This window comes from Neolamprologus brichardi, chromosome 13 (assembly GCF_056152115.1).
Source record: "Neolamprologus brichardi isolate AB-2024 chromosome 13, ASM5615211v1, whole genome shotgun sequence".
Lineage (NCBI taxonomy): Eukaryota > Metazoa > Chordata > Actinopteri > Cichliformes > Cichlidae > Neolamprologus > Neolamprologus brichardi.
In genome coordinates, this window is record NC_142116.1 from 17,532,981 (window position 1) to 17,558,054 (window position 25,074).

At 39.3% G+C, this 25,074-nt stretch overlaps 1 protein-coding gene across 1 annotated transcript; it reads left to right on the plus strand.

Moving 5' to 3' along the window:
• The first annotated feature begins 3,103 nt into the window (after positions 1 to 3,103).
• Positions 3,104 to 24,464, plus strand: lrrc1 (leucine rich repeat containing 1). The gene is made up of 14 exons (XM_006800735.3): positions 3,104 to 3,805; positions 12,166 to 12,283; positions 12,719 to 12,797; positions 13,619 to 13,708; positions 16,134 to 16,190; positions 16,280 to 16,343; positions 16,786 to 16,860; positions 17,052 to 17,196; positions 17,914 to 18,032; positions 19,132 to 19,215; positions 20,617 to 20,732; positions 21,251 to 21,417; positions 22,441 to 22,583; positions 23,045 to 24,464. The coding sequence occupies exons 1-14, from the start codon at positions 3,647 to 3,649 to the stop codon at positions 23,201 to 23,203; spliced, it is 1,575 nt and encodes a 524-aa protein (XP_006800798.1). The 5' UTR covers positions 3,104 to 3,646; the 3' UTR covers positions 23,204 to 24,464.
• Positions 24,465 to 25,074: the final 610 nt, after the last annotated feature.

Below are 25,074 nucleotides of genomic sequence, written 5' to 3' on the forward strand. Positions count from 1 at the left end.
GCATTTCAGCCAGTGGTGTTGGGGATCTTGTCAAGGATGAAATTTTCATCACAGCAAAGTGCAGATTGTGATCCACCATGACCAATGATCCCAAACATACTGCCAATACGGTGAAAGCATACCTGGATACAAAAACACACAATGGAGCACTGAGTCAGGGATTTGCGTCCCCAGAACCTGGACTTTATAGAAGCAGTGTGGGATCATCTTGGCAGAGAACGGAACAAACGGAAACTCTAAGGGTTAATGAAGCAGTCCTTCCACAAGAGGACCAGATAAATAAGACAAATGGAGCTGATGCTGACCCTTAGAAGGATATAATCAAGGGATTATTTGTCGTGCTCCGCACATTCCTCAAGTCTGACCTCGGCAAAGTAGCAGAGGGCAAAAGATGGCTGCAGCACAATGATTCACACTTGTGCAAACAAACTGTTAATGTTTCTGCATCTTCATCAAAGTCAAAGTGCACAAAGCCATTGTAGTTGACCTGAACCAGGTATACAGCTGTCAGTGGGTAATTGGTTGAACAGGGTTTCAATCCTATTGGGTAATACATTTAAGAGTGGGAGTTGCCAAAGTCAATGCGTTAAGTGTCACACCTCCAAAAGTACAAAATGACAAAATACAGCAAGTACAACCACAATTCCAAAAGTTTGTATACTGTGTGAAATATGGAAAAAAAACAACCTGGAATGCAATGATTTGCAGATCTCACAAAACCACATTTTATTCTCAACAGAACACAGAAAATATAAAACGAGAATATGTATTGTTTTATTTCTAAGAAATGTATGAACTTTTTGCTTTTTTTTGCTGTCAACAATTTCAACATAAGCTACTTTTTTTTTTTTTTTTTTTACAAAATAGTATAAAAATGTCTCGGTGTAAAGATTCTTCTATGCCCTATTGTGAATACAACAAACAGTTGCCCTCCATTTTTATTTACATTTTACACAGTCATTTTTCAGTCTGCATGTCTTAAAAGATGCACAGGGGCATCTCAAAATAGATGTTGTGCAGCTGCAGTTGATAAAGATGTAATGGAGGACTTTCCCAGTATGTGGTTGCATAAGTACCTGGTATTTTGACAATTAGAACACTGTGCACAGTGGCCATAGCAAAACAAACAACCATGCAGACTGGTTAGACAGCCATGTGAAGGTATTTCTGCATACAGGGGAAAATGCTGAAAAACTCAGTTACTTTTGGTGCTCTCGGGTGGCGCTTCATTAATAACAGAAGTGAAATTTTCTGCATGAGCTCAGCAACACTTTTGAAAACTACTGTCAGAAAACAGTTTGTCTCTGCAATCACAAAATCAAGTTAAAACTTGGAGATTCTGAGAAAAACAGAATTACAAGTAAAGCTTTGTTTGTTTTTGTTTTGTTCTTCGCTTTCCTTCTTGCCACTCTGCCCCCTGGCATTGTTACACTATACACATATAAATGTAACAAATCTAAAAAGAAAAAGAAATCGGCCAACAATAGGAGTCAGGAGGAGACCAGGATTTTTCTTGCTAAAGGTGCCACAGTTTAGTTAAAAAGACACAACAGAAAAAAAAATGCTGTAACTTTTTCTGGGTACAAGCTCATGTAAGATGGACTGAGGCAAAGTGGAAATCTATTGTGGTTTCTGATGAATCTATATTTAAGGAAATTTTTTGGAAATTCTAGACGATGGTCTCCGGGCTAAAGATAAAAGGGACCATCTGACTTTTTACCAGGGCGAGTTTTAAAAGCAAGCCTCTGTAATGTTGTGGGAGAGTGCATGTGGCACAGACAGATACATAAATGCCCGATTAAACAATGACATTTTATATATAAGCTCTTATTTGGTTTAGTGGCTCTGTAATAAAAGAGTCCAGGGGAAACTGGTCTTCCAGACCTGGCAACTAAACATTTAGTGCTTTATGAAGAGCAGAAGATGCAGCATAGTGTTAAATTTCCCCCCATCCTAGCCATTTTTAGGTGTGTTGCTTGCATCAAATTCAAAATGATTAGGTACTAAAAAAAAGAAAAGAAAGAGAATGTCCCAGTTTTGATGTCAGTGTCAACTTTAATCTTACAGGAGATTTTGAATGATTGATTGTCAGACTGTTTTATTTCAAACATGTACAGTTATCTGAAATAGCAACAAAATACATTGTAAATAGAAAAAAGTAAAGAAAATAAAATTGCCACAAATATCAATATACAACACAATGTACACGTTTAAAAAGGAGTACGATAATCCGAATCCTTTAAATCTATTTCATTAGATATGAACTCAACACAGGATAGAAAACAAAGGCAAAAATAATAATAGGATTTATTATTAGTTATATAATATTTATATTAGTTATTGTGTGTAGGCTTGTAAGAATAAAACGGTTTTAAGCTCGCTTTTGAATTGAGCTGTAACTGACCTCAGGTCAGCTGGCAGCTTGTTGTGAAGAACAGGATCAAAGTAAGAAAGTCAAGACGCTTAGATTTAATTGAAGGAAGAAGATCTGCCCCTGATGACCTGAGAGGTCTGACTGAGTTAAAAATACTGAGATGCACTGGGACTTTATGAACTATAATAAAAGGATTTTAAAGGTAAGTCTGTATTAAACTGGGAGCCAGTGAAGTGGCTTTGTCAGTTTTAAGACATTGTATTTGTACCATTTTAAATGAGATCTTAACATTGGATATATATTATGTGAAATTCATTGCTTTCTGTTTTTATATTGAGTTCACAGTATTTCCACGCTTTTTTTGTTGTTGAATGAAATAAAATAAAATAAGATAAACAAAGCAGGTTAAAATAGTACAGGATAAAACACTGTAACCCTTTAAACCTGAACCATGGACTAATTACCAGAAAATTCTATTTTTTTTAAACTAAAGTACTTATTGAACCCAATGGCATTTAAAAAAAGGAAATTAAATCACAATTTGCATATATGAGTAGTACAGGTCTCAAAAACTCATGTATCAAGTATGAGTAACTTGCAAGTGAGTAACAAGTTAGAGTTGTAGACATAATACAGGTTTGAACCCGGATAATTCACATACTTGAGGTCCGGGGTTTACACTGTGGGTGCCCTTCCCCCGCCCCCGGCCGCTGCCAGTCATCTGTGCCCTATCATGGCGGCCCCGTGCGGGACGGGATCCAGAGGAGGGACCGGAGGGAGGAGCAGCCTGGAATGATGACGTAGGATTGGAATGAGGGAGTGAATTTTCCGGGTCAGAAACAGGACGGGAGAGGAAATTAACTCCAGGACGAGACGAAAAAAAGAAGAAAAAAACCACACGAGAATGCCGCCCTCCTTCACACTGAGATGTAGCCCGTGTGTTTAACGCTTAAGAGGGGGCTTTAAAAAAGGCGGACGTTGGACGAGGAACCGAGTGGAGAGAAAAAACAGGTGTCTGCAAACTACAAAGTGAACCTACGACGGGGACTAGAGCACCCATGTTACTCGCGACCTGCGGAACGTTAGCTCGGTAACGTTACAGCGGCTGACTTACAGCGGGAGTTTCGGTGTTTACTTGCCTGCGAGTTTCGCCTCGCTTGTGTTTGTCGGTGGCTGTCCCGCCATAGCAATCTGTTGCATCTTCCACCATCTCCTCCTCCCCGCTGCTTGTTTTATCGCACGGGTACGAGATTTATTTCCACCTCCCCCGTGATGTTTAACTGTATACCCCTGTGGCGGTGCAACCGTCATGTAGAGACGATCGATAAACGCCACTGCTCCCTGCTCTATGTGCCCGATGAGATTTTTCGCTACGGACGGAGTTTGGAGGAGCTGTTGCTGGATGCCAACCAACTCCGAGACTTGCCCAAGGTAAGGAGAAAGCAGCTTCCGCTCGTTTAAATTAAATGGCAGGTAACTGAGCTGATCTGGCACCCCGTCTAGGTGGGATCCGGGCACGAAAATTACACAAGATTAGTAAAGTGAGACACCGTAAGGGTGGAAATTTCCCCCAAAGATACACTTTTGCACCGCAGGGTAGCTAGAATTATGATTCACAATCTTAAAACTTAAGCTCTCAGATATGCATCGCACTGATACTACTATCTGAACTGCTCAACCTGTTTGGGCAGGTTATGTTGACCTTTGTGTTTGTGCTTTTTCCTTACATGTAGTATCTTTCTGCATGACAGAGAGCCATAAATGCAGATGATGTAGCTTATGTATATTTCCCCCTGGGAGTATAGATTTAAACAGCACTGCTGCTCCAGGCTGATATTTATCCATGAGTATGGATGTCAGATTTTAATTAAGAGAAATGCAGTCATCATTTATGTGGATGTGGTTGCCAAGCAGGAAGAGGCATTCACTTCTTTAAACGAAACAGCTGTTTTTGCTCTCCTCTAATGCAAATGCTGAATGGCCTTGGATATATGTTGGCGAAAGAAGCAACCTGTCTGCTGATAAAAGCATTGAGGCCTCTATAAAAATTCCAGCAAGGAGATCATAATTTTCCGTCTGTGGCAATAAGGTAGCTTGTAATAAAACCATGAATAGACAATAGATAAATGATAGGACAATCAACACTGTAAGTGGCTTTTGTACCATGACTACTAGTCTAGAGACACTGCATGTACAATGAATTGTTTTAGAGCTATCTGATAGCACAATTTGGCAGCACAAACTAACTAACAGCATCACCTTGGTCTCTGCAAAATTGGGATATCAAGTTTGTGATAGGGCTTCTTTCGCCAACATATATCCAAGGGTACTTTGACATTAAAAATAGCAATCTTTGCTGTGGGTTGGTGATGATCATGGCTGATGCTTCATCTGCTGCTAATACAAATTTGAGAAAAAAAAAAAAATAGCCCTATCACAAACTTGATATCCCAATTTTGCAGAGACCAAGGTGATGCTGTCAGATTGATTGTCCAAAAAAAGGAAGCAGAATTGAGAAACAATCATGCTGAGACCACACATCCAAGTTTTACTAATATGTACGTGAATGTAATCACTCAAATGAGTCACTAATGGATTGTCTTGAAAAGTTCTGTAAAGCCAAACTGCTTTTCTCCCTGACATTAGATATTATGACTAAAGTCCTGGTCCTTCATCCTTTAAGAGAAACCACGTATTTTGATTGCAGGCTTCTCAGTGTGACTTACACTCTTGGTGAAGTTGGGATACACAATCCTAGTCTGCTTACATGTGACCTTAGAGATCTGGATTACTACTCAGAAGATTTACGTGTTTTTTCCCAAGCGCATGAATGGGTCATGTAGAATTTTCTGGCTGAAGATACCTCGCCTGACATTAGTATTGTCTTTAGCAGAAAAGTTGGTTTATAGAAGGTGCCCTTGGTTCAGCTCTGAGTACATTTTAAGGTGGAGAAATTGTTACTTGTTCATGCTGTAACCTAGGAGTAGTAATTCATTGGGTTTACAGCTGTTCCTGACAAGCAAGACCTTCCTGAAGTCACGGTGGGTCAGGTGGAAAGCTTTGGTTCTGGAGGGCAGTTTTCTGCTCAACCTTTCTTCCTTGTGTCAAAAAGCTGAGATGTAGCCATTTTTTAAAGCTGATGAACGTTATCTAAACAGGATGTACAGTGATTTGATCTGCAGTTTTCAGAGAGCCACGCAGGAAAGAAAAGACCACAGAAAGAATATTTTTGGGTCTGGCATGAGCATAGAAACATGATGGAACAGAGATAATGTGAGCAACCTCCCATGGCTGTGCCACACTGCTTACTTTGTCCATCGAAGAAAAGCACAGGAACAGGTATTCTGTCTGAAAACAAAGACTGCATTATGTGTTTTGTTGTTGCTTCACTAGAGCAATTGTGTGTTCTAGCATTTTCTAATGAAGTCATAATGAATCAATGACCTGAATTGTAAAGTACAGACTGATAAAGCCCCAAACAAATGCACAAAAAAGAGAAAGGGGAAAAAAATCCCCAACACTTGACAGACTGGATATTTGCACCAGACAGGATGCAGTTAGCAGGTGTAATCTCACTGTGACAGTGGACACAGAACTGTGTGACATTTAAGCTATTTCTACACTTAGTTCACAAATATTTTAAGCATGTTCAGGGGATGGAGGGGTTGCATCATTTGCGTGGTGACAATTGAAAGTGTTGTCATCAATGCTTGCCAAGAGAACCCAAGAAATGCTCGACTGGGCAAACTGTTGTATCCGTCCAGTTCAGTGCGCACCTCGCAATCTCATCACATTTGCCTCGGAGGTGGCTAACTGATCGCACTGAAGCCTCCCCAACGTTATCATTGTATTGACAATGGCATTACAGAGCCTTGACAGTAACGTATTTCAAGTCGCTTTTACACAGCAGGCAGATAAAAACATGCACGAGGCAGTATTAATAGCAAGATAAAACGGCAAAGGTGTGTTTTTACTGTGACAAGATTGGGCAAGTTGAGCAGATGGTTTCATAGTTTTACCAAGACAGATCAGCTGACTAAGTCAAGGAACCTGAAGTGTGGGTTTGTGTGAGTAGGGTTAATAGTTAGGCCCTGCTTCTCTTTGTTGGTTTAATTGTTTTATGTGTTATTTGTTGCCCAGGTACACGACTAAGTTGGCAAACTGTAACTCATGACTGTCCGTTTATTCAAAGTTCCCTTTAAGCAGCTGGCTCTTAGAGTACACACATCAGGCTGGCTGGTAAACAGCGTTCAAACGAACAAACTGCCTGCAGAGACAGAATAGGAATGCAAGACTAGCTGGCTGTTGAAATGCACTTGCCTGTTCATCCAGTTTAAAAATGAATGCAGTTTCCAGCATACTGAGCTTCACTGAAACTGTAAGACGCAGAGGTAGCGGTGACTCTGTTAAAGGTCTTTGAATGTTTTTTTCTTTACCTGTGTAAGCATCAGTTTGTAATATCAGACACAAAACAGAAACTATCAAGCCACATGTAAAAAAACCCAAAAAGCATTTAGTAGAGTAGAAACTATGATGACAGTCGTTGATATGAAAAGCTAAGAGCGGCCGATCTGGCCTTTACTGGGAAATTTAAAATAACCGTTTTGCAGTTTAACAAGAAAGTTGAGGACAATGCTGCCCTGATGGGTAGCTGAAAATTGACCTGCGAGGACACGTCCAGGAGAAGCCAGAATACTTGATGACTTTCAGGCTACTGTTAAAGCCGAATAAATGAAAGCAGATCGATTAATAAGTCAGTCAACTTTTAGTCCACTGAAAATTGGTTCTTATTTTTGATCACTGTCACAGTAGCATGGTTCATATGTTTTTTTTACTGTACATAATCAGCAGATTGAGTGACAAAGTGAAAATAGGCACTAGTTTTTGGCCTCGGTAACCTTTTGGAGATCTAGTGTGCATTCGTTCAGAAAATACAGACACGGTGACTGTGGTGATGGAAGGAAGAAGCAATATCCGGTCTGAGACAGGAAGCTGCAGGGTTTATGACCCAAGTTAAGTGGTAAAGAAAGTTGTGCTCTGAGTATCCTGTGATCTACAGGAAGAACTGTCATAAAGGTAGTGCAGTTGTTGGCTGTCTGACATGCGGTTGAGATGGTTTTAACTCTCGCCTATGCTGCGATATATAATACTATAGCCTACTTTGCAGTGAATTAGACTCCACAACACATTTGACACTCATGTCTTTCACTTAAGCTTCTGTGCTTATAGGATTGTGCCTGGCAGTCAGTTTTGCTAAGTGTGTCAACATGTAATAGTTAAGTTAGTTTAATGCAGTCTGTTGTTTGTTTGGACTAGACTAAAATAAACAAAGGTATTGTGTGATTATGTTTCCCGATTGCAGTCGTTACCACAAAATCCCTTCAGACTGCTGCTTATGTTCTAACTAGCGCTGCTGAAGGTGAACCTGAGGATTCAAACGTCGGTTTGGACTGCATGAGAATGGTTAATGTTTTCTTGACTTGCCCTGTTTTGGTTTTTTGCGTTTCATACATGGGTGATTGTTTGGGGCGGAGCGTGAAAAAACCAACAGGAAGAACAGGTTTGTTGTCAGGGTTTCAGTTAATGCAGGACTCTGTCACAGTTAAAATAAAAGGTGGTAACAACACTGGTACCGGCTTTGCATTGCTCCCTTTTAACTCCGATTGTCTTTATTGTTAAAAGGATTTCCACGAAGCTGTATCTGTTTTGTCCTTAGCTGTTCTGAATCCTTGACATTGAACCTGTATGTCCTTCCCGCGTCGATTGTTGTGTCATAAAAGAGTTACACAGGAGGAAGTCGGATAGAGAAACACACACACTATAATTGAGTTTAAAAAATAAATTTTCCAAACATGTTAAACTTTCAGTTAGTTTCCTGGTTGGAAACATGACAAATCTCCAGGTGTCCACTTGTAATATAGATACTGGCTTAGCAGAAAAAAATGCACCCACACAAATTTGTTTTTTAGTGAAAGCAAAAGATCAGACATATATTGGACATCAGCTTTGTTTGTGTGTTGAAAAGACAGATTAAGGTGTTTAAATGTCCTTAAGAGCTTGGAATAACATGTGCATTTTGCAACAGGGTGGAGTTTGACTTTTGGACTCGTGGGTTTTATTTATTGTGCACTGATTATTACAGTGTGATCTGTATCTGGATTTGGTCTGTGGATAATGAGCAACACATTTACACCTCACTGACAGTAACTCAGATCAGATCTGCTGCTGATTTGGCAGTTCACTAACATTATCATTGTATTTGGTGCTGCCTATGGTTACGGCTTTTTATATTGCTTATCCACATAGATAGCATCTGTAGTCTTTATGTAGTTTAAAGGTGGTGGTGTTTAACTTTGAGGAAGTGGCACAATTTATTAAGTATTAGTCAGAAATCATTAAAGCTGGTAATGTGCTGAACAGGTAAGTTTAACTTGGTAATCATAAGCTGCAGGCATTGCCTGTGTGCTAGGCAAACAAAGGGGAACAACTGTCTAGTTTCCTCTAAACTGCAAAGACAAATTTTCCCCATAGCCTGCAGGGTTTCTCTTCAAATAAGAGAATTGTTATCCTAAAAAAATTTGTTAATGAAATGAGTAGCCAAAAAGTTTGTACTAAGCAGCTGCAGTATGAATTCATTTAGTTTTCAGTGGATTACAATTGTGAGGCATTTTTTACATTGAAGTTCAAATACAGTGTTTGGAACAAACCGGACATGGAGCTAAAAAAAGAGAAGAAGTGGTTGGTTGATTTAAATGATATGTACAAAGTGGATGAACCCTCCTGCCCTCTTGGCACACCTTTAACTCACAAAGCCCAGAGGGGAAGATCAAGAGTTATTTAGTTCATGCCAAAACATTAAGAGAACCCCCACCACCACCACCACCACACACACGCACACACGCACACACGCACACACACACACACATACACACATTCAAGGCTCTGCCTGTTCTTGTTATGGCTGTCAAGTATGTGCCTGTGATAATTGATTTTTGCATTGTAAAGAAGTGTGCTGGCTGGATCTTTCTTTCTTTTTTTGACCTCATGTCTGATATCATAGTCTGAAGGACACAAAAAAGATCGGAGGGACCTGTGATGAACGTAGCCTGTCGGTATTTTCTATTTTGCTTTAACTGTTTTAAGGTAATCAGTGTTTTAATAGTTGTTTATTTTTATTTCTTTTGTTAATTCATATTGTATTTGGAGTTTTTATTTCCATTCAGTTTAGGACGAGCTAATTCATTACTTTCAGTATTTGTTTTAGTCTTTTGAATTATTTATGTGAATGGATGGTATTTGTTAGGGGTGAGTTGATATTACAGTGCAAACAGGCTTGCGGTCACACAGACATCCCAAGTTTCAATAAACGTCTGTACCAAAGCAGACCTGCACCAGAAAGCAAGGTTAACAAACCCGGAGTCTGATCCCGAACTTCTGAGCTCGGACTCTGCTTTTAGTATGATCACCCTGAGTTAAACATGCGCAGAGGAAATTTTAAAAATGGAGCTCAAGGATTGACTGTTTGCAGGTAAATTTGCAGATTTCAGTGTTTGCAAAGATGTACATTTCTTAATTAATTAGTTCTGATATGAGTTTACAAATCGATTGTATGAATGTGTTTGTACACCACTTTGCATTTAATCATTAGTTATTATTAATCTCTGGCTCTCTGTAGTGAGTCTTCTGTGCTGTCTTCCTCTCCTCATCCCCAGCCGATCATGGCAGGTGGCTGCCCCTCCCTGAGCCTAGGTGGTTGGTTGATTGCTGGGGTTTTCTCTGTATTATTGTAGCATGTTTACCATACAGTATTAAGCACATTGAGGGGACTATTGTTGTGATTTGGCACTATATAAATAAAACCTAACTGAACCGAATTGAATGAGGAAATAAAAACAGTGGGTCAGACAAATGCATTGTGAGCAGTTCAAAAGAGTTGTAGTTTAAGTTAATACTCTTTCTGGAAAGTCTACAGTTCTCTTGCCAAAACTCAAAGTTTAAGCTAAACCTGCTCTCTGGAGCAGACCTCAGGCAGGTTGTGTTGACAAATGTGACTAAAGTCACTAAAACATAGGCTTTTAATTTGTTTTCATTTTAATTGGATTCAGTTTTGTTACTTTTTCTGTGTCAGGGAATGTTGCTACTATGTAACAAATTCCTAACAATGAAACAATTATTTTTCATTAAGTTGGAATAAAATAATAGTGTAAATAATTTTTTTACAGTAGCAAGTTGATGGAAGAGTCATAATGAGTAGCACATACTTTTCATTGTATTTGAGTTCTCCCTCTTTACAAGACTTTTTCTGAGTGGTTGCTAGTAGCCGTTTTGTTTTCGTTCAAGTTTCTTGTCATGTGCTGCTTACTTTTCAAACACCTCAGCTTAAGTAGACACATGACAAACAGTATGCAGACATTTTGATGTGTCATACTAGAGAAAACACAGATGTTAATACCATTAACCTCCTAAGATCTGAACTCTTTCATGGCATGAATTTTTATTTTTTCTTTGCTATTTGGGTTGATTGGGACCTAAAGAATGTAAAAACAAAGAATTACCAGTTTGTTTGTTTGTTTGTTTTTTAAACCTAATTTTTGTTTTTGAGAAAAATGAGATCCACATATGAGGACATTCATTTCAAATTTTGATAGAACAGTGGCAGTATAATGTTCTCGTAAGTGGATATCAGGCCCTTATAGAGAAAAATGAAGTATTTTGGTGTAGACGTCTACATATGTGGACGGCAGGTCCTAGGAGGTTAATGTTGGCTCTGTTCTGTGTCCCAGTAAGCCCCGACAGTGAACCACCATAACAACCCCAAGTTCTAGAAACCGCTAAATATGTTCAGCTTTCTTCATTTTATTATTTACAGCTGTGACACAACCGTGGCAAAGGTCTGTAAAGTTGTTTGTGATAGGAGAGCCGTATATTTATCATGACAGACTTAGGTCATCAAATATTTCAAGACACAGAAAACTACTTGATGTTAAGCATGGGGTACAGGGTTAGTGGCTTTTGTGTGAGTTTCTGCAGTACAAAATCAAACGTGTGAAAGATCAGAATAACAGATTTTAAAGGATTTAACAATTGTGTTCTTGAAAATAAAACCTTCTTCAGTATTCAGTTTTTCCTTCCTACAGTTGCCTACTTCGTCCTTATAGTGATCATCTGATTGTTGAGGTTTTCTCTTTATCTTACAGTAATTGAGGAATCAAGGCAACGTTTGTTGTGATTTGGCACTATACAAATTGAACGGAAGTAAAAATGCATTTAGTCTGCTGTTGTGACATTGTGGCAAAAGTAGCGGTCTTCCAAAAATAAAAAGCTCTCAGACTGTTTTTGTTTCTATTAATTTTGTAATCCAGTGTCGTACAGTTTAATCATCACTTATTATTTATCTCTGGCTCTCTTCCACAACATGTCTTTTGTTCTGTCTTCCTCCCCTCACCCCAACCGGTTACGGCAGATGGCCGCCCTTCCCTGAAGGTGGTTCTGCTAGAGGTTTCTTCCTGTTAAAAGGGAGTTTTTTCCTTCCCGCCGTCGCCAAAGTGCTTGATCATAGGGGCCATATGATTTTGTTGTTTTCCCTATTGTATTATTAAAGGGTCAACTTTACAATATAAAGCGCATTGACGCAACTGTTGATGTGATTTGGCACTGTATGAATAAATAAATAAAACTGACATGAATTTAATTCATACAAGAATGAATCTTTGACCAGGTTGTGTAATTTGAATGTTAAATATCTCAAAGCCTATTAATAAATCTATGTTTTCCTCCCTTCCATCTTTCAGCAATTTTTCCAGCTGGCAAAACTTAGAAAACTTGGCCTGAGTGACAATGAGATCCAGACAATTCCATCTGAAATAGCCAACTTTATGCAGCTGGTAGAACTGGATGTCTCTCGAAATGGTAAGCAGAGTAAACACTGGTATATCACATGGCTAAACCACAAAATAACAACACAAGTAAACATGTTCAAAGGCGTTTCATCTGTCACTGCTAGAACAGGTTTTTACACAGAAGAGCTCAGAAAAAGAATTGCACTCACATATTTAATTGCCATTACAAAAACTAATGCCACAAACAAATTTAAAGATTAATTGACTTATTATTTTTGATATACTGGTGAGGTTCCTTCTGTAACAGAGCAAGCCTTTCTCAGCTGTAGCTGTAAAGACCTCTTAAGTTCAGAGACAGCTTAAACAGCTTTGTTCTACATCAAAACACTTATTATTTCACTTATGTACTTTTCATTTTGCTGCTTTTTTTTTAAAGTTGGCACATTTTAAGACCCAATTGCAGTCAATGAGCAGTGTTATAATCAACGTATTTTCTCTTGTTCAGATATTTTGGGCATTCCAGAGAGCATTTCATACTGCAAAGCTCTCCAAGTGGCTGATTTCAGTGGAAATCCATTAACAAAGTAAGAATTTGACATACTTTAAAAAACTTTACCTGTGATTATTTTTAAGACTTTTACAACAGTCTGCATTCAAGGCTTTTTTCAAATGGTACATTTCATATGTGTTTATTTTTATATGAAATTATATATATAATTTCATTTTGTGCATTGTGTGGTGTTAACCTCTCTGCTGTTAGTAACATTAGTAATATTTATATACCTGGCAGATTGCATATTTCCCATACTCTGCTTTTCCATGTGTGGGTGAGATCATGTCTAATTTGCACCTCAGCAGGGGCACAAAGCGACACAAGTTTAGGAAGTAATAGTGACGCTTTGGTGTTCAATACTGTTAAAGTGCACACAAGCTTACACGCACACACACACACACACACACACACACACACACACACACACACACACAGAACAGTACTTTCCAGAGTAGTAACCTAATTTCCCACTCTTCATTCTACATCAGCCCTATTTTAACAGGTTAATAGTAACACCCCAGGGATGACTGGACTGTGGACTTTGGCTTTACAGGAATGTGACATCATTTGGTTATCAGTCATAAATTCAATGGAGCAATAAAGCCCAAACTGGTGTGTGTATATTTGGGATATGCATACACATAATAACACCTAAACTTAAGGTTGCATATGGTCTTTTGTTTAATATAAAAAGAGCCAATCTGAGGGCAGAGATGATAAGCAGCAAACACAGATAATGGCATCAGGGTCATCAATGCTAAAAAATACTGTCAGAATGATTGAAATGTCTGGATCAAATTATACTGTTAATTCTCGTGGATTCACTTTGTGTCTTGTTGTTTGTTCATCCAGGTTACCTGAAAGCTTCACGGAGCTGAGGAATTTAACCTGCCTTTCCATCAATGACATTTCATTGCAAGTGCTTCCAGAAAATATTGGAAAGTAAGTGATTTAGCACAAGTATGTTAAAGTATATATATTTTATCATGAAATCTGAAGTGTGTCTAATGGTAACATACTCTGTTAAGGATGAACCTGAATCTTTCTAAGCCTACTAACGGTTTGTTCTGGAGAGTTTTGATGCACTGGTAGACTGATGTTTATCCAGTTTAAGGGAGACTTGTGTTTGATAATATCTCACCTGCCTCCCTTTGCATTTTCAAGTCACATACCTTGCTTTAGTCTTTGTGATCTTGCCAGAAAGGAATTTGATAATTACTGTAACAAAAGGCACATATTTCTGTTGTTTTAATGGCAACTTCAATTATGGGGTTTGTCAGTTACTCTGCTCAAACAAAGCACTTAGCATAAGCAACAACATTTTTACTTTAAAACACACAAAGCTCCAAAGTATTCCTTTAGGGTGCCACTTCTCTGCGTGATAACTTTGTCTAGTGGCAAATTGTGGAGGTTGGCCTCCTACACAGCTAATTAACACACAGTATGTTCCTTCTGGAAAGCATTTCAAAATCTGTGATGCTCCCAGGTCATTATTCTACCTCCCACTGTTCAAAGGTTACACAGTAAACACCATTAGAAACATAGAAGCAGGTTTCATTTTCAATATCTCCTTTTGCTGTCATTTCGCCTTCTTCAGAATCTCCTCCATCTCACCGTATCTCACAGGCGAACATACCAACCACGTTACTCCTTACCAACTCATCAGTTAGCATCTTTTGCCTTTGTACATAAAAGGCAAAAATGCTTGTTTGGAGATGGCATATAATCCAGAGTAGTTACATTCTCAGTCCCGTGGGGTCCCTTTTTAAACGTTGAGATCAGTTCTAATTGAATTTAATAACAAAGCTATTTGCTTTCAGGTCAGAGTGCCACAGGAGATATTTTAGTAGAGGTTTGGTATTTTAAGGTAAACTGAATCGGAGGCCTGACAGGGATAGGATTATTCCAGATGTGTGAAGCTGTTTGACTGTTTTTCTCAAGAACGGTTCTCTGCCAGGTTTTCATTTTGCATCTCGCTCTGGGTCTCAAAAAAAAAAAAAACAGACAAGAAAAAAACCTTCTGTGGAAGGATTACTGTTTGATTACAGAAAGTCTTTGCTAATTCTTATGGCCTCAGGCCAGGACTGTAGTGTTTGAAATGATGTTGAGAAAATTCCAGGTGCCGCTGTGGTGGTGGTTATTCCTTTAAGATAAAGAAGATGAATGCTCATATGGTGATGGTCATGGGTCAAAGCCTGCTAGAAGTAACTCTTAAAGCTCCTTTGTGAACTGAGCGGCTTCTGTCATATTCCAGGTCTGCTTATAACACACAATGCCTATGCAGCAACACAGAAGCTTTTCAAGTGATCAACAAACCGAGTCTTTATCGATACAGTTCATATTGAGGTGTCAAACTTGTTTTTGAGGGTTTAGGGGAGGTAATCAGATGTCATCTTTATGGGGAAAAAAGTTAAGGATTTTGATTGCACAAACTCTTAGGATTGCCTCTTCCCCCTCTTTCTGCCTCATAGTACGGCATGTTCCGCACATATGTCCAATATTTTATCTTGCTTAACACAATGGCTTAAGGCCTGCTCTCTGTCAAAAGGAGAAGGTAATGAAAACCATAGCGCAGCTGGAACAGGATGCCTTGGTTTTTTAGAAGTAGATAAGATAAATGTCCAAGGGGTTACACGGCAGCAGCGGTTTATCTTGTGAGATGGGAGTGTTTGCTGATGTGAAATGGCACGCACAGAAATCAGAGAGTTGAGCAGTAAGGTGGTGTGTTTCAAATCAAATCTCAGGCACAGTATGCTGGAATTGGGAAGATTTTCTTTTGTCTTTTTAATATCTGGTTTTAGTGATCTGCTGCAGTGGAAGCAAGGTGAATGAAAACTAGCAGCAGTGTTGGAGCTTTGCATAAATTAATTTATTTGCTGCCGCGTCTGTAGTTTTCCACAGTGAAATTGCTAACATGCAAGGAATGCCGGCTTGGAGTTTCAGTCAAGGGTGTGCTGTAAAAGGCGTCGTCTCCTTGGTCCATCACTAATAACACAAAGTCTAACCTATTTAGAGTTACTTCTCGTAAACAACATAGACTTTGTACTGTTCTAGGCAGCTACTGTTATAAAATCCTGTATCAGCTAGGTGCATGTATAGCACGAAGGCATACATGAATGGCCAGATGACAACCCTGTCCTTTGGTCTCTGTTTTTTTGCTCTTCATTTAAAGTATGCAGACGTTGTTTATCCTGCTGCAATTTTACAGCCTCGATAAGATGGACACACCTCCAAACTACTTCCTGTTTTCAGATGTCTGATTGCAAAAAGACTGTCTGTGGCCATTTTTAACTGTCATTTAAACTCGTTGTTTTAAAAACACTCAGCGTAACATGTAATCATCTTTCTTTTTTACCTGTCATTGCAGCCTCACCAATTTGGTATCACTAGAACTCAGAGAAAATGTATTGCCATTCCTACCAGAGTGAGTACTCATTGCTTTATGTGGATATGCATGCGTTCTTAAGCATTTTTCAATTTTTTTTTAACTTGTCTTGCACGTGTCATCCACAGATCATTATCACAGCTTCATAAACTTGAAGAACTCGACCTAGGCAACAATGAACTCTACTCTTTGGTGAGGTTTTTTGTTTTAACCCAGAAGAATGCCAAAAACACAACTTTTCTCTTTGCCTTGTTCTTGTCATGTACGAGCAGATTAGCATCCCTCGAGGACAGCTTTCACCTCTTATCGTGCAGATGGGAGGATGGCCATCTGTTTTCAGCTTTGGTTTTAAGTTGTAATCTTATGTGAGAGGTTTAACTCCGATGGTGAATGAGGTACTGGCAGATCATGCAAGGATGAGCTGCCAAGAATTGTCTAACGGAGATTGTGTTTAGAAATTTCAATGGACTCTTTGCTATTTTGCCAAAAAGCAGCACAACAGGTGCAGCATTGTATCGGAGGGAAACTCATGTTCAGTTTAAAGCAAATAACGGAGATGGCTTTTTCTGCTTTGTCCCTTTTTTTTCTCTTTCTCTTTTATATTTTCCTGGCTCTTATGGTTCCTCCCACGCAGCCTCAGTCAATAGGCCACCTTGTCAGTTTGAAGGACTTGTGGCTGGATGGAAACCACTTGACAGAAATACCTGCAGTAAGCTAATCACGCATTTCATGTCTATGTTTTACAGTCTGTTCCAGTCTTACTGCTAATCATAAAACCACTGTCATTTGCATACTGTTACATATATAAAGTTTAGAAAAAGACTGTCTCTGTTCCTACTCCTTGATCAGGTTTGCCGTTGTATTATTTTAACATACACACGTTTTTGCTGTGAACCTTAGGAACTGGGCAACATCAAAAGCCTGCTGTGTCTGGATGTATCAGAAAACAAACTGGAGAAACTTCCAGAGGAGATGGGAGGCCTGGTGTCACTCACTGACCTGCTAGTATCTCAGAACAACATTGATTCTCTACCAGAAAGCATTGGTATGCATATGAATTTGTCAGCTCTTTTAGTAGCATGATTGTAATAAATCTGAAACATAATACAAATGTTCTTGGGTCTCTTATGTTTTTAAATGTATAATAATAAAACACAATTAGCCATGACTTATGATCCACCAGAGGTGTGTTAAAGCGTGCAGAGAAATCATTTTTGCCTGTCGTCGTATTCTTGGTGTGTTTGAGAGGTTTCTGACCTTAAACCTTTTGGGCAGTAGGTGTGTCACCAACAGCCAATAACAACTGTAAGTCTAACTCTAACCCTGTCTGTTTGACAAAGGTGGGGCTGAGCTACACACGCACGCAGAGCAGGATGAAGGGTGATTTTTGTCCGCATTTATACCAGTTGCCTTAGAGCAGCAGTCCCCAATCTCCGGGCTGGTCCTTGAGTCGTTTGGAACCAGACCGCGAGAGTTTAGGCTCAGATGTGAAATTTGTGGTTATCAGGATTTTTATCGTTAACTCGGTTTCCCTGCGTCTTATTTCGAAAGAAATATTTACACGTTACCATAGCGACCAGAGAGCATTAAGGGGTAGAGAGGAGGATGTTACTCTCAATGTTGTTGGCGCATTTCAGGAGGACGCTGCTAATAAAGTTGATATAAATGCCTCAGTTGACTGACTGCCTTTCAATGCTTACAGGGTTTATATTGTTTAATGTATATCATGTTCAACATATGTATATATTTTCTCTCTCTGCAGGAAAACTACGAAAACTTTCTATACTGAAAGTTGATCAGAATCAACTGGCGTATCTTCCAGAGAGCATTGGCAACTGTGAAAGTCTTACTGAACTTGTGCTCACAGAGAACCAGCTACAGGTTTGTTTGGGGTCTTTTCCAACTTCATGCATCCTCTTTAAAAACAGATTAATGAGCTCATGGTCTAATGGAAAAATGGCTACAGCCAAGGTTATTGTGCAAATGTTTAAACTAAGCCTTGGTAAACTAAGTATTTACCAATAAACGTACACTCAGTGGCCACTTTATTAGGTACACCTTGCTAGTACCAGAACTGTCTTAATTCTTCGTGGTATAGATTCAACAAGGTACTGGAAACATGTGCCACAGAGATTTTGGCCCATATTGACATGGTGGCTGCTGAATTTTCAGCTGCACGTCCATAACGAGACTCTCCCGTTCCACCACATCCTAAAGATGCTGTATTGGATTAAGATGTGGAGACTGCAAAAGCCATTTGTCATCAGCCTGAATAAGGCAGGGTGGACTTGTGCTTGTGCTGACAGCCTTAGTTTGCTGTTCTTAGCTGTATGGAGCGGCACCTGGTGTGGTCTTCTGCCGCTGTAGCTCATCTGCTTTGAGGTTCAACCTCAGATGCACTTCTGCATACCTCGGTTGTAACGAGTGGTTATTTGAGTTTGTGTTGCTTTCTTAACAGCTCGAAGCAGTCTGACCATTCTCTGTAATCCATAGACATTGGTATGTGGGAAATTCCTAATGGATCTGCAGTTTCTGAAATACAGCCATGCCACTTTCAAAATCACTAAAATGATCTTTCTTCCTTATTCTGATTATTATGCCTGAATGCATAAGCCAGAGTTAAGATATCTTTTTCTTTGAAGACATGAAGGAGATGGACAAACTGATTACAGTTAGGTTTCTCAGGATGCACACCCTGCACACAGTGTAAGCAAACAGTGAAACAAAGTATTGTACACATCATCACCACCGATAAGTCGGCCTGTTTTTATGTTGTTGTTTTGTGTGTAAATGACATGACAACGTGGGCAACACAGTGCATGAAAGCACTACATGCATAATTTGATTGACTTTATTGTCCTTGTTTTATGGATAAATTGATAAGTTGCTTAGTAATGAGAGAAATAAATATTTCTATTTAATATAAAACCGAGCAGATGCTGATGTTTCCTCTAATTTTTGTTTTGGTTTATAATTACAGAGCTTGCCGAGGAGTATTGGAAAGTTAAAGCGACTGTTTCACCTGAACTGTGACAGAAACCAGCTACTGTCGTTACCCAAGGAGGTAAGCTTCTTTTATGCCACCTGACAATGCTGGCAAACTGCTTATTCAAGTTTATAGCTGCACTGAAGCACTTCCTTTCTTTGCTGGTAAATGACACAGATATGAATCTCTTGGGCCTTTGCTGTTACTGGTTTTGTCATTTGTTTGCACACGTTAGAGTGGAAATTGAAACCGAATCTGTTTTGTACACACTAATGTAATGTGGTTATGCCAGACTGCCATTATTGTAATATGATGCTTTTCTGCAACTGTTATGAGGGAGTTAAAGCTCAAACCGAGGTTCATTCACATTTGACTGGACAATGCTCTTGCTTGTGGTGCTCTCTCATTTCATTTTTACTGCTCGGCCCCCTGGTTTGTTCAGCTTCAGCTCTGTCTCAGTGTGTCCTTTGTGTTTGCATGCGACATTCTTCTCTAACCTCTTGTCTGCGTAAGTGAAGGCTCGCTTGGTTTAAAGCTTCATCTGAAAGGCTTCTTGAAATGTTGGACAATGCCCCTGTGTCTAAATGATGCAAAGCCTGCAGTGTTTGGGGAAAAATAACAGTAGGCACACTTGGCCTAGATAATGAATCCATGGTATCACTGTTTTGCATTGCATGACATGTCTAACAGTGACAGTGTTACTGTGGTGTGTGTATTGATTTGAGCTTTGCTCAGCTACTTGATCACTGGCCAGGGCTGGACAATTAATCCGATGTTATTTTCAATTAGGATGTTGGCTTCAGTTGAATACAAACACAAGGTGATCGATAATTATTGTGTCACATTGTGTTTTGTTGTCATGTTCTTGTTTTGCACCGGATTGTGTGTGTGTGTGTGTGTGTGTGTGTGAATAGCTCTACCATTGGCCCAGTTGTATTAACTTTATTGACTCTATCAATTGATTATTAGATGCACAACCCTTTCTCCTGGATCTGCTTGGATGTAAACCGGCACATTTAGAGCCCTTATGCTCCAGCAAGGACTTGCTTTTAGCACCTTTACCCATTTGCTTTACCCTGCACCTTTTAGCCCGATTGGTCTAATCTGTACTGGTTAGTCTGTGCTGATAAATATATTGCAGCTGGAGTTCAGCCGGCACATTGTTTTCTCTGGCTACCAGGCCTAATTGTTCCTAATTTTAGGCCACTCTGCCACATCTTATTGACATGTAATTGTTCTTCCATCAAGATCACTAAACCGGGGACAAAGTTTCCAAATGCTGGCAAAAGATCTATCGTGCTTTTTATTGCTGGGGCGTTGTTGAAAAACATCAGATGTGCATTTAGACTGGATTCATAAAGCTATTAAGACAGACTTGTATTGGCAGTTGTGTGTGCGTGTGTTTACTTATGATTAACCATTTCAACTTTGAAGTGCCGGCAGCCTAATCACGTTGTTGTTGTGTCTCCTGTTATTAAGATTGGCGGCTGCAGTAGTCTGAATGTCTTCTGCGTACGAGAGAACAGGCTGACGAGGATACCGTCAGAGCTGTCGCAAGCCACAGAGCTGCACGTGCTCGACGTGTCTGGGAACCGGTACGTTCACTCATCTCGAGCTAGCGATGTCGGATTGTCAGTTTATTCCGTCTCGATTAAAAAAACCAAAAAAAACAAAAAACATTTCATAATAAGTAGCAAAAACAGGGTTTGTGTTTCATTTTTATGATGCTGTTTTATAATTAAATACTTGGTTTCGGCCTGCTAATCCCTGAAGATCATCTTGATATTTTGACCATGTTATTCAGTTAGTCAGAGGTTGTTTTGACCTTTATTTCCCTGCCTGTACCTGTATAGCTCCCAGCTTTGTCTAGAACGAAAGCTGCAGATATCTGCAGCTTGAGTCACACAAAGACACGTTCACCTCTGTGTCTGGAGAGTGTTTTCCCTCCTCCACATAAATAAAACAACTGCCATGTACCTCATCCAAATGTGACACCTTTACTAATTCACACTGTGCCCACAGCAGTGTGTATGTTTTGGAAATAATAACCAGGAGGTATCTTGGAAGTGGGGGAGTTGTGTGGGCAGTGATTTATTTCCTGTTTGTTTTTCAGGCTCACCCACCTACCGCTTTCTCTGACAACGCTACAGCTGAAGGCCTTATGGCTGTCAGAAAACCAGTCGCAGCCGCTCCTCACCTTTCAGACTGATCAGGACCCTAAGTCAGGCGAGAAGGTGCTTACCTGCGTGCTGCTCCCTCAACAGCCAAGTGACGACAAAGGTAATGTTATTCATCGAGTATAAGCCTGAGATAATTATGGAGGTTTGAGTGTAGAGAAAAACATTTTCTCACTGGTTGATTGAAATCACTCTGCTTCTTTGCATGTGAGAACTTTGTGTGAATAAACATAGAAGTGGATCAGCGTCTCCATGCTCTTAAAGTGATGGGCTTTGTCCAGAGTGAAATAACTTTGTGCTCGCGCTGAGACATTTTTAGTAATGTTCATCGTTAAGTCTTGTACCGTCTCCTGCAGTTTTCGTGACATTATCACATGATCTGCTCGGAGGAGCACAGTGTGTTTTGCAGCCTCTGATCCCTTCCTGCAGTATCTGTCGATTATAAGGTCCTGTAAGGGATCACAGCGCCTATAACAGATCAGGCCCTCTCTTGTCCCTTGAGGCCCTCTTTCAATATGTTTTTCAGAAATGTTGTGGATTGGACAGCTAAAGAGGCTTAAAAGCGCCTGGCTTGCTGCCATTAAAAGCTCACAAACTGGGTACAGACATGCCGCTGACGGCTGGCTCTATCGCTGCCTGATACAGCAGATTATTGTAATTTTTTCTTTTTTTCTGTCCTGTCATTGACAGATTTTCACACAGATTTGTAAATATTTGTGATATGCTTGCTGATCACTTTATTTTTCATGTTGTTTTCTGCCAGCAAAAATAATAAGCAAATTCATCCGTTAATTTTGAGAAGTGCTGCATGTCTCCTGTCAGAGAAATGCAGCTATAAAGCTGGCGGAAGTGGGGAAAGTTAGGCTGAGGTTGGGGGCAGGGAAGATTGTGTTGCTGTAAGCCTGTGACTAAGCTCAGATTTGAAATGGTGATCTGACAGTTTCAGGCTCGCTCATTAGCACTGGACAGCTTTTTCTTGTGTTTGCAGATTGCAAACAGATTGGCAGAAGTAATCGTAACCATACTGATTTTGATCTGTTGACATGTTTGCTTTTAGCTTGTACTAACATTTTTATGTGAATTCCAGTAATATTAAATATGTTGTTTGTTTTAAAAACAACCCCAGGCTCTGATAATCTTGCCCGCTGCGGAGGTATGGAGAGCTTGGTGAATGACATTGCTAACGAAACATGGGACAACAACGCCGTGAACAGGACCAGCGTCATTCACTTCGTAGATGGAGATGATGTCGACGATGATGACGATCCGGTGAGTCCATAGGCTGTATATAAAAGATGGATGCAATCTTAGAACTCCCATTTTAAATAAGACTTGAACATTTGAGCACAATTTAATTATTTAGCAAGCTTTACCAAGAAGCAAGCTTGGTTAGCTTAGTTTCCATAGATTTTAATGGGTATATGTCCTCATCTGTATTAAATATGCCATAAATAAGGTTATGGGGATTGCCTCAAGTGGCTTTTTCAGAAACTCTGATTGTTTTATATCCACAGCCTTGGGGTAGGATAGTCATGCTAAAGTGCTACAAATTACTGGAAATAATAATAATAATGTTTTCTTGGATATTATTTTGACAAATCATGAATGCTAGGCACGTGCATCGAGCATCAGTCTGCTGTCATGTAAACATTGTTCTTCAGCTCTCTCCAAGGCAATTTAAGCAGATTTTAAAAGCATCCCACTAATTAGATTCTGTTTCATCTACACAGGGAACACTACTTCGGCGGGCCACGCCTCACCCCGATCAGCTGAAAAGTATGAAGAGAGCAGCAGAGAACCTCCGCAATGACATGAATGCCGCCAAAGGGCTGGACTCCAACAAAAATGAGGTCAATAACGCTGCGGACAGCGTGACCACGTCTGTGTGACCTTTACCTCAGAAATGTCTTTTACCTCCTGTGTCTCGCCGTGTTGTCCTGCACAACCCAGTTACCCCTTTTCTCTTTTACCTACAAACCCTGGTATGGCCTACCCCTCCTGTGATTAAACCCTAGGGCGCCTGTAACCTTACTCTATCTCCAGTCCTGTGTAAATCCCACTCAGTCTACCAGGGCTGCTGTGCCTTCCATTTTTTAAAAAAAATTGTCCACAGGAATTTTCTGCACAGAGAGACTCCTTTTAAAAGACATTTTAGAGATTTATTACTTTTTTAAATGGCTCATTTTAAGAATATAATTTAGGTAGTTGCACTATTATAAGTCTTTTATTAATGTGGTCAAACCTTTTAAATGTATTATTATATATATGTTCTATATATTTTTTAAAACACTGGGTGAATACTTCTTTTTATCTTTTGGGCAAACAAACCAGGATTTTTTTTTTTTTTTTTTGGACCTACTGATTAAGGATTATTGTACATACTCTTGTGAATATTGATACTTTTATACTTTTTGGCAGCTCAGATGTAAATAAAATGTATAGCAAATTTCTTAATCATTTGCAATTTTAAAACTTTTTTCCCCTTTTGCAAATGTGGTACATTTGTCTTTCTTTGTTTTTCTTGGTTTAAATCAAAGCAATGAACAAAACACAGTCACTTATGTCTTATTCAACCAATATAACTGTGATCGGATGAGTGGATGGCCTTGGATCCTCGTATTAATCTATGAAACATCTAGACCCATAATTTTGGAAATAAATAGATTAATTTAGTTTGGATTTAAGTACTGCACACTAAATTTGAATTACGCATCTGCAATGTAACTATGCAGAAGTAATAATGCTATCTTATTATAATATGTGCTGTGCTTCACTGCTTTGCAATCTTTTTCAAATAGATGCCAAAAACAGATGTATTTTTCTTTGTCTTTAACAAAGAGTACTGTCAAGAATAATCATTGGAAGTTTGAGGTTTTTACCACAGTGTCGGCATTCTTTACAAATGTAGTCGATAAAGTTCCTTTTCAATACACTTTTCAGCTTTGCTCAAATCCTGTTCTTGAGATGGTACACGATCAGCTGTATCATTTTGTTTTTAAACTGAAAAAAGTGGACCAGGGAAATTGGTTCAAATGTTGGTTTTAATGTTTTTAGCTGTTTTCTGATCAAACTGCACAAAACAGATCTCAAATAGGTGGTGAGCCTGGGGATTTGGATGACTTTCTAACCACTGATCAATAAAATGAGTGCAACACTAAACGATATGTTTGTTTTTCCTTTAATTTCATTAGTCACCCTGTATAATTCAGACTACAATTTAATATTTTCTTCTTCTTTTTTTAATTGAAATACATTTGGTGGGATCTATCTCCCTGTCCAAAAATAATATATTTTCAATGTAAGCTTAGAGTGGACCCGTCTCATTTTGAATTAAAACCTTTCTTGGCCCTTTCATGCTTGTTCTGTCTGTCTGGAATTGCATGACATTCCTGTAATGCTTTGCAGGCATGACTTGTTTATGCTGCATGTGCTGCATGTTGTTTTGCTGCTGGCATGCTTCCACTTCAATGCATATATATGTTTTAAAACGTTTAAGGGAATGCTGAATCATCATGTAACACAATGTCAGGTAAACTTGGGGGGATATCAGCCTGTCTAGTTTATAGACTAGTCTAAGATTTATAAACTACTTTGAATCCATTTCATACTTTGGTTCAAATGAAAGTGATGTCAGGTGACCTGGAGAGGCAACAAGAAGATAACCCCCATTAGGTAAAGTTTTTTTTGTAGGTGGTGGCCACAGATCATTTCTCTCCTTATCCCCACTGGACCGATGTTTCTTCAGTTTTGCTTTCTGTGA